The 10640-nt window shown below is 39.8% G+C and overlaps 1 protein-coding gene across 1 annotated transcript; it reads left to right on the top strand.

Annotated features, from left to right (window-relative positions):
• Window positions 1-331: 331 nt before the first annotated feature.
• LOC136233885 (anthocyanidin 3-O-glucosyltransferase 2-like) lies at window positions 332-2013 on the top strand. The gene has a single exon (XM_066023611.1). It carries the CDS (start codon window positions 465-467, stop codon window positions 1872-1874), a length of 1410 nt encoding a protein of 469 aa, XP_065879683.1. The 5' UTR covers window positions 332-464; the 3' UTR covers window positions 1875-2013.
• Window positions 2014-10640: the final 8627 nt, after the last annotated feature.

Raw genomic sequence — 10640 nt, 5'->3', positions numbered from 1 at the left:
GCGGCGATTCGCGAGTGGTGGAAGTGGGAAGGTTAGGGGTATTATGGAAAAGTCACACAAAATCAGTCTAGATATGTAGTAGGATTAGTAAATGGGTTAAATATGTAAATGGGCATCCCATTTGACCCAGTTTTGTAATTTTCCCTTTAATAAAACAATACTACAAGAGGAAACCTCTTTCCTCTTAACATTTGCTCAAACCCTACAACTTAATAATTAGAAGAGACAATGGAAATTGGAAATTGTAGTTGGTTTTTAATTTTGTATCATCAAAATTGAACTTAATGGCACAAAAAGGAGTAATTGAGGATTATTCTAAATTCTTATCCATTTATCGACCAATGGGCGTTTGAGAATCTCTCTCTTGAGTTTTGGTGTATGATGATGTCCCTCCTAAACCCTATTTTTCTCCATTATTACTCATCATTGTCTAGGACAGTGTGGTCATAGAAAAAACGATAGCTATGGAGAAGAGCAAGGCTCCGGCTCAGTTCATATTCGTTCCTGCTCCGGGAGCCGGTCACTTAGTATCCACCATTGAATTTGCTAAAACCCTTATTCAACTTGATCCTCAAATATTCATATCTCTTCTTGTGATTAAGCTTCCTTTTACTCCCTTTGTTGATGCTTATATCAATTCTCTTGCTCATTCCCAACCCAATATCCATCTAATTCATGTTCCTCAAGCCGATCCTCCTCCTTCCGAGCTCGCCGACAAATCTATTGAAAGCTATGTTTGTGCCTTCATCGATTCTCATAAATCCCTAATCCACAACATCATTCAGCATATCATCTCTGATTCTCATTCTACTCCAGTTGTTGGATTAATTCTTGATTTATTTTGTCCATCCTTGATTGATATCGCTGATGAATTTGGTATACCTTCTTTCATTTTCTTAACTTCCGGCGGAGCCTTTTTGAATCTAATGTTCTGTCTTCCTTCTCGTCATCAACAAATCGCCAAAGAGTTTAGCATCTCCGACTCTGAAATCTCAATTCCAGGGTTTCGCAATCCTGTTCCGCCCAAAGTTTTGCCTCATGCTGTGTTTAACAAGGATGGTGGTTATGAAGCTTATATTCAAATCGCTAAAGGATTTCACCGAGTTAAAGGTATAATAGTTAATACATTTACCGAGCTTGAATCTTATGCAATTGAGTCATATAAAAAGGGCAATTACCCAAAGGTTTACCCGGTCGGACCGGTGCTAAACCTGAGGGGTCATCCTAACCCGGAGATGGATAAATCCGAATGGGATAAGATAATGAAATGGCTAGATGATCAGCCGGAATCATCTGTAGTGTTCTTATGTTTCGGAAGTGCAGGGTCGTTTGATGAAAAACAACTGAAAGAAATAGCTATGGGGTTAGAGCAGAGCGGGCATAAATTCTTGTGGTGTATACGTTTTCCGGAAAAGCAAGAAACAGAGACGAAGAAAGCACATGATATGCTACCGGAGGGGTGGTTGGAGAGAGTAAAAGGGAGAGGAATGATAAGTGGGTGGGCACCGCAAGTGGAGGTTCTCGGGCACAAGGCAATCGGAGGTTTTGTGTCTCACTGTGGATGGAATTCAATATTGGAGAGCTTGTGGTATGGAGTGCCGATTGCGACCTTGCCTATATATGCAGAGCAGCAGCTTAATGCTTTCAGTTTGGTGAAGGAATTGGAAATGGCGGTGGAGCTCAAATTGGATTACAGGAGAAATGGTGAGATTGGAAAGGAAGAGGTTGAAAAGGGTGTTAGGAGTTTAATGGAGGATAGTGAAAATGAGAGAAACAAGGTCAAAGATATGTCAAAACTTGCAAGGATGGTTCACTTGGAAGGTGGATCTTCTTTCAATTCATTATCTCAATTCATTAGAGATGTTACACATTGAATTCAAGGAGGATCAAATTATCTTTTCAAATCATTTCTGCTTCCTAATTATGGTTATGGCCAGGATTTTTATAGTTACCTATTATGATGTATTCATGTCACGATGTGGAATGCATCAATTGTTTTTTCTTTAAGTATCATCGACGGTCTCTACCATTAGGTCACGCTTACAAGTAAAACTAGTGCAAAAACGGTGTTTGACAACGGGTTTTTTTAGGGTTAGTTTATAAACCGTTGCCACGACTAGTAACATCATTGTAACTGACGTTAAAGATCTTATCATTGCCAATACCACAATGGCAACGGTTTTTTTCAAAAACCGTTGCAAACGACCGCTAATAGCATTTTGATAACAGTTTGCATTAAAAACTGATGCCAAATACCACAGTGTGTGTATGCTGAAGATCAATGGCATCAGTTTTTATTTTAAAACCGATGCCAAAGGTAAGTTATTTGGTAATGGTTTACATTAAAAACCGATGCCAAAGACCATAGCGTGCATATGCTGAAGATCAATGTCATCGGTTTTTATTTTAAAACTGATGCTAAAGGTAAGATCTTTGGCAATACGTTAAAAACCAATGCCAAAGATCACATAATTTTTTTTTATTCAATTTTTTTTATTAAATTGTAATTTGTAATATAAAGTTAATTATGCAGTAGCAATGAAATTTTCAGCAATATACACAAATTAAAGACAGATATGAATTGCATTGAGTCGACTGTCTTCTTTGTCTTACAAAAATTCACAAGATTTGTATACTTGAACAATATCTGAACAGATTCAATCTTATTTAACAACATATACAAAAATAATGTAAACAACACGATAGTGTTTATCTGGGCTCATTGTCACAGGGTTAGAGTTTCTCACAGAGGCATCTCCCGTGCCGCACTTTGGCATTCTGTCTCTACCTAGGTTCAATTTTTAATCACCTCCAACGCTCACTAGTTTTCACCCTCCCATGGGCTCATCGGGGAAGAGGGATCAGCTCCTAAACCAGTATAGTGCCTAGGAGCATGCCAATCCGTCCCAGACTAGCAACAAGCTCCCTAAACTCGATTGGGTCGACATGCCTAACTCAAGATCAGGCGGCACCTAAATGGCACATACTTTTAATTGTAGTCGTCCTGCATTCCAACATTTGATTGCAACTAGTAAGCATATGTCTTGTCTACATGCCACGACATTTTCTCTGTGACATATTCCCCCACTCAATTCATGCAACGTCCTCGTGCACGACTTCTTTGTTAGCCCAGATCAGTGAGGAGTTCCCTGCTACTCGTGCTCTTCTCTCAAGAGCACCCACAAGGGGACATTCTTGTGGATCCACCGGCGTGACTATTAGAGCGCTCGATGAATTTTTTGCTGCAGGTACATGCCTACTTGAACTCGTCTCAAACTCTTTTAGAGCCCCCGCTTTCGCCATCCGTTTCCTTGGATTCGAGCGCCTCTGCGGTAAGAGCACTTGGATGATGCACACCGCTAGCAAACTTGATGGAAAATAAGCTAACGTATGGCAGCGGAAATATAAAAATTTTAACCTTTTCCATTAACCCAAGATCCGTTAATCGTTATTTCATATAAAGAGGGATAGAAGGAAATACCTTTTGAAGTTCTATCTACCGTTGCAATCGAAGTGCCCACAACTCTTACTCCGAGTTCCCGAGCACAAAACAAAACACAATCCAAAATCAAGTTAGATATCAACCGTGTAAAAGCAATCAAGAATAGATTGCCTCTAATAAATCAACACAAGATCAAGGAATAAGAGAAAGAGATGAAAATCAATTGAATCGGGAGGAAGCGGTGAATGATCTCGTCCGCAACTATGGGGGTCGAAATTCTCTCTCTATGGCAGACTAGGGTTGGCCGAAATTTACATATAGAGGTATATATACGCTCTTGTATCTAAACCCTAGTTAGATAGAATTAGGTTACTGAATAAGAATTTAATTCGGAATATAATTCTTATTTATTATCTATAATTATATCTAAATATAAAGATAATAATAATAACCTTTTAGGATAATAATAGAAGCAATTTAATCTCATTAAACCTCCTAACTTATTTATCTTTTAATTAATTTAATTCACAATCATAATCTAATTAGGATTGCTTGAAATCAAATCAATTTCTTTATGCATTTAATACATAAAAATCGCCCCCCCCCTCTATTTACTGGGCCTTGATGGACTCAGTTGGGCTTCCATCAATTAATTAACATCTGTTTTTTTTGGGCTCCAAGTCTTATGTGTGACCCATTAGGTTCTTATTGCTTCTAGCCGTATGCAACTATTAAATTAATTTTCTCAGAATTATATTTAATCTTTGCATAACGGAATGAGTACGCGAAATGTGATTAGCAAATCCGAAACATTCCCCCAGAGCTATAAGAAGACAGGTTGATTCTGTCGTTGACCTTTCCGTATTAGTTACAGTATAATTCGATCCTTTATCAACTACATCCTTGAACTGAATCTTATGACTATGGATAATGTCAAGTCACATATAGCGAGACATTCGTTTTACTTGTACAGGCCAAGTTAACTCCAATTAGATAGGTTAAGTGAAATCTGCATTTCAAGTCTTAAGCTATCACCTTGCAAGGATTTAGAGTCAAGTCTTCCACAAGCGATCCTTGAACGTATCTCCCGTTTATCGGGAGTGACAAATGCTCAATCCAATGTATAATTATCCTGCAATTACTTCATGTGATACCCAATGTCTGCCGTTCACACCCCAGAGTCATCTCTGTTATGAATCGTGTTACAACAGGATCAAAGCATCACATTCCATAATCCAGAATCACCAATTAACATTCCTTTGAGTCTGAGGATTACTTATACCTATTAATACCAATGAGATGAAAAGGTGACAAGGATGAATCTACCCATCCTGTTAGCTCAAGTCGGGTCCCCAATCCTAATGAACTCCTTTTCATTGGATCCACGTAACTGTCCAGATATCTACATATCTGAAGCTTGTGAGATCAGCTTTCTGTCTCGACAGAAGACATTGTTACATGTAAGTCTCAGCAGTGATATGTCAATCCTAAACATATCACTTGACTTGGGGTGGTTTTAAGTTTGTTAGTTTATTATAAAGTTTCGTCTCACTTCATGCTTGTATGAACACTTTATAATCACTTTAAACAAACTTAGGGATTTCCTTTTATTAGACTTTATTTAGTTCTTAAAATAGGTTGCCTTTATAAAGTTATGAAACCATATCTCATTAAAACAAATGATATACAGAACACTTCATTTACATTAAGTTTATATCCTATAACAATTGTCTATAGGACACTAAACCCCAACATACTCCCACTTGGACTAAAGCCAATTGTTTCTACAACTTATCCTAGTAGAACTAAGATGAGGTTCATGTACTTTCTGGGTTAAGGGCTTTGTCAACGGATCTGCAACGTTGTCCTCAGTAGGTACTCTTTCTATTCTCACATCTCCTCTTGCCACAATCTCTCTTACAATGTGGTATCGCTTCAGGTAATGCTTGGATGCATTATGAGACCGTGGTTCCTTTACTTGTGCAATGGCTCCATTGTTATCACAGTACAGTGTAATGGGATTTACAATGTCAGGCACCACACCAAGTTCAGTAATGAACCTCTTAATCCAAACCGCTTCCTTTGCTGTTTCCACAGAAGCGATGTACTCTGACTCGGTCGTAGAGAAAGCTACGCTTCCCTGCTTGGAACTCTTTGTTGGTCCCTTATAACGTAACAAGTTAGTTCCAAGGGGGGGGGGATAGGAACTATTTAAAATTTTAGTACGTTAAGGCTGACTTCTTTTTCTTTGAAAAAGGATTACACAGCGCGCTGAGTGTATTAAGACACTAGCTTAGTCAACTGGTGACTAAGTCAGCTTCTTTCGTTAAGTCAGGAGATAGCACTTGAGTCTATTCCTGAACTTAGATACTCAATGTATACAACTCAGCGTGACCTCTTTACTTGGTCAGTTTTGTTTAAGCAAGCAATATATAAATAAAGGAGTTTAAGGTTAGAAAGATATTACTCAGCAGATTTATCCAGGTTCGGCCTCCAAGCCTACGTCCTGTCCCCGGAACACGTTCCGAGATTTCGAATTCTCTATTGAGCTCTTTAACGGTAGAGCATCAAACCTTTTACAATCTTAGAAACTGAGTATAACAAGAGTACCTTCCTCTATACCTCTACTCAATCCTAATCTCTCGCTGAGTACTATAACCGAGTACTCAGCCTCTCCTTTCTAATTTTAGAAATGATAAGTGTTTGTCCTAAACAACGATTGCTAAGACACCTTAGATGATTGAATAATCACTCTAGACTTTTACACAAAAGATATAAAATTTAGTGTAAGATTGCTTTGCTTTTTCTTGCAGAACTTTGTGTAGATTTTTGGTCAGCGTAATGGCTTGATCAAGTTCTGTGTCGAATGAAGCAACTGAAGGGCTCTATTTATAGAGACGTCTGAGGCATCTGTCATTTCGAATTTTGAAATAACCGTTGGAGGGAAACGGCTTCCTGTCGTTGTCACCTAGTCTTGCTCAGAGCTCTCGGCCAATCAGATTTGAGTATCTTCTGTCCTCGGTCAGCTTTTGGTCAGCTCGGCAGAATGTCTCTCCATTTATGGTAAGGTCAACTAGACAGCATTCTGTGTCTTCTGAACTTTACCCAAAGTGGAAACACTTTGTCTGGAAGTTGTTCTTGCTCAGCTGCTGTCTTGTACTCTTTGTCGAGTCAACTCAGCAGTTTCGTCCCGAAGTTGTTCCACGAAGGTCTTCTAGATCCTTCTTCCGCTGAGCTGCGTTTTGTACATAACGACAGCGTTTTGACATACGCGGGCCGAGTTGCCTTAAACTGTTTGACTTGGGCTTTTGACTTCCGTATTGGGCTTTTGACCTTTTAATCTTTGTGTCTTATAAACAATTTAACTCAACATTGAACAAACACATTAGTAGAATAAATCAAAGCATTTAAACTTAGTGTGTTTAGAGTATTTTTTAATTACACTTAAACAATTTTCTCAAATCAAAATTATGTGGAAAGGTGTTTCAACAAACTCCCCCATTTTGATGTTGGCAAAACTATTCAGCGAAGAACTCAGTATTGAGCTCCCCCATGATAGTTGACCTAATATAGCTTAGCAAACTCCCCCGTCAGGGTTGAGCTACTGACTTAGTTTTACTCTAAACATTTAAAGGTTTAATCGAGTAAGTCTAAGGTCAGTTTTCAGATATAGGTCAGCTCATGGAATACATTCTATTTTACTCAGTGTTTAAGCGGAAGTTTTAACATTCAGAGGGCGCTGAGTAGTTGGTTGTTCAATGAGTCTTATAAGACAATGTTTTTTAAAAACATACAAGTCAATGTCAAACATATTATCAGCATTGGGTACAATCAATAAGTTTTATAAGCATTTAAACATAGTTGATGTAATTGAAGATACATAATAACTTAATACTCAGCATCATATATAATAACTCATAACTCAGGTTTTGGATAAAAAGATGCAAGTATTGATATTAATAGAGGTAGTCAGCGTATACAACAAAAGACAAAAGAAAAACATAGAGACTACACACTTAGCATAGACTGAGCTAGCCTATATCTATTTCTTTTTCTTTTGCTTAGACTGACTAAGCTCATGCTGTGTTCTAGCTTGTTCTTTCTCCCCCGTTTTGTCAGCATGGGGAGGAGGAATCCTAAAGGCGTCGGTTAAGACGACTCTGGTCAGTTCTGTTGACAGCTCCTTAAGTCTATCGACGCTTTCATTGACGCCGTCAAAGACAGCAACTCCATCATCTGAGACCTCTTTGGGTATATTGAGTTCAGCAGCGCTGATCATGCTTACTATGAAAGCTTGAGATTTACCTACCCAGGTAATTGCATCTGACAGACCAGCAACGACTTGATGAAATGTCTTCAGCAAGGCTGAGTCGTAGTATTGACGCTGAATGTTGCTGTGACGTACATGGTTGAAGGTTTGTTTGGTGACAGACAATATCTTATTTTGCTTCATGGCGTCAGTGTCCATCTCTTGTTTGTTCAAGTTCAGCAATCGAACAACCTTTCCAATTTGCTCCACTGAGCATTGAGAATAGGAGACCATTTGCTCGTTGGTCTTGATTTGCTCAGTGTGGAGCTGAGCAAAGAGCATTTTGACTTCATCAGAAGTTGCATATCGCGTATTCGCAGCTGACAAGGTCTGAACTTGACTTTGAAGAGTGTTGAGATGTTGAACTATTGTCAGGTGGAGCTCAGCCAGCTTTGTGATGGAATCCTGCTTAGGTTGTTGTGCTTGAATGGAGACTATGACACTCAGCAAATCCTTGAATCCCTTAACTTTATTGAGAAGCTGAGTTACGTGGGAGAGCTGAGTTGTCTCAACAGTAGAAGACCCAGCAGCAGGTGGAGTGGTTTGATGAAGGTCTTTAATTAATGTTTGCACCGAGTCGATGATTCTTTTACCAGACTCGGTGGCATGCAAGTAGCTGAGAGAGCCTTCATTAACTTGCCTAGTTTCCTCAGTATGACCGGTTGGAAGAGGAGTCAGAGGAATAACATGGTCAGTGACTGGAAGTGTGTTTTCAATCTGCACTTGAGTCTCGGGTAGAGCTGATTGATCGGCAGAAGTGTTGATTGGAGAAGAAGTAATCTGAATGCTGTCTGTGCTGACTGGAGCATGAATGTCCTGAGTCAGTACAATGCTTGGATTAACAGCATTGACGGGAATTTGCTCCATTTGTCTTGTAGAGTTAGCGGAAGCATTTAAGTCGGCGTGTTCCTTTGGTGAAGAAACAGAGGCTTGCTTTTCAAAAGAAGCCGATGGAGTAAAAGATGTTTGTTTTCTGAAAAATTTCAGAGTGAGTGTAGAAGGGTCTTTGGTCGGCTTCTAGATAGCGAGGTCAGGCACAGTTGGTTGAATTGCCTTGACCAGTCTTCTTCTGCGATGAGGAGGAGTGTCAGCTTGGATGGACTCTATGGAGTGAGAGGGGGAAGTTTCTTCTTGATCAACATTGGGTTGGTCAGGTTCTTGTTCTTCTCCAGCAGCCAACTCAGTATTGGTTGGCTCAGCTTCAACCTCACTAGCTGTCTCATCAGAGTCAGTATCATCACTGTGTTCTTCTCCTTGTTCATCATCTTCTTCATCATTGCCATCTAGCTCTTCCTCAACTTGTGCAATGAACTGATCATCCAGTTGCACATCATCTTCTTGATGTTCAGTGATGGGCGTAAAGTCTAGTGGTAGAGTTTCTTACGACGACTAAATGTGTATTGCGGTGAATGTGCTATGGCTACGGATGTGGTCTTTATAAATTGCTCTTGACTCTACTTAGACGCTACGACTACTTAGGGGCAAGTGTACCCCGTCGTATCAAGTAATAATCCGGTTAAGACCGGGTATCGAATCCACGAGATTTATAACTACAAGTATTAGACGACTCGGTTTCGTATGTTATTTAAGCGGTAATTACTTTGGGATTAAGTAAGACACAACTACACACTATTCCTCACTATTGGCGACACAGATTTATGTAGCTAAAAACTCTATGAAGTGGGGTGAATATGATAAGTTATAACAATGATAAATAATGACTCTAAATGTATACGGATAATAGTTTACTCTTGCAAAGACGACCAAGTGTAGTAGAACCGACCCGTGAAGCACTTAGACTACGTGATTCCTAGTCAAGACGTGTCTAATGCGGGGGAATTAGAAACTAGGGCCCGTAAGTTTCGTGGCTTGTCAATTCCTACGGTTTCCGGTTTGTCACTTCCGGTAAGGCAACACCTATATAACTCCCTAAAGATAGCCCGAATGGCAGCGGTAATCGCATTCTCCTACACAAGAATCAATTATCAATATCAAAACAAGCAATAAACATTAACACATAAAGGGAGATAGAGATTATAAATCATAAATTATAAATATGGAAAGTGATTAGATGAAATACAACCAAGCCTAGTACATAGGAAGAGTACAAGCTAATTAGCAAGTAAAAAGGGAGAATCCGCCCTTGGAACTAGCTAACCGGACTCAAAGCCGTCTCCTAGGTCGTGGAGGTGGAACTCTCGAGCTTGGTGACGAATGATGGAGCGGAACTTCGATGGAACGCCGGAACAACCGAACAAGCTCTCGAGGGGGAGAGTTTAACTACAAAATCTGAATCTAAATTACAAGGAAGGAAAAGAGTATAGTATAGCTCTCTCTAGTATGTAATTGGTGTCAAATGAAATTCAAGAGCTTCTTATTTATAGACATCAAGCAAGGGTAGGTTTGTAATTTCACAAAGCACAAGTATGAAGCAACATTATTTGGTGCAGAAATCCCATGATACGCCCCGTGTAAATTGGTCTACGCCCCGCGTAAATGCCCATTCCGTCAGAAATCTTCTGCATGTGGACCAATTCGTTGTCTTGTTGACTTAAGTACGCCCTGCGTAGAGGATTATACGCCCCGCGTGTTTGAGTCTCTGGAGTTTTATTGCCTGAATTGGTGCCTTTACGCCGTGCGTAGCTGAAGTACGCCCCGCGTAAAAGAGTCTCTAATCTTTTTATGTTGAAGAACTGCCTTTTACGCCCCGCGTATATAGTGGTACGCCCCGCGTAGGTATAGTTGACTCTAGGAGACAATGCAGACTGACTTTCAGGATTAGGCCAATTATTGCCGACATGTGTCATACGCCCCGCGTAGTGTGTCATACGCCCCGCGTATGCTGAGTCAGTTCCACATGGTGCCTGCGGATAAGGCAATTATTTCTGG

The sequence above is a fragment of the Euphorbia lathyris genome, chromosome 6, assembly GCF_963576675.1.
Source record: "Euphorbia lathyris chromosome 6, ddEupLath1.1, whole genome shotgun sequence".
Classification (NCBI taxonomy): domain Eukaryota; kingdom Viridiplantae; phylum Streptophyta; class Magnoliopsida; order Malpighiales; family Euphorbiaceae; genus Euphorbia; species Euphorbia lathyris.
This window is presented reverse-complemented; position numbering and strand designations above follow the sequence as displayed.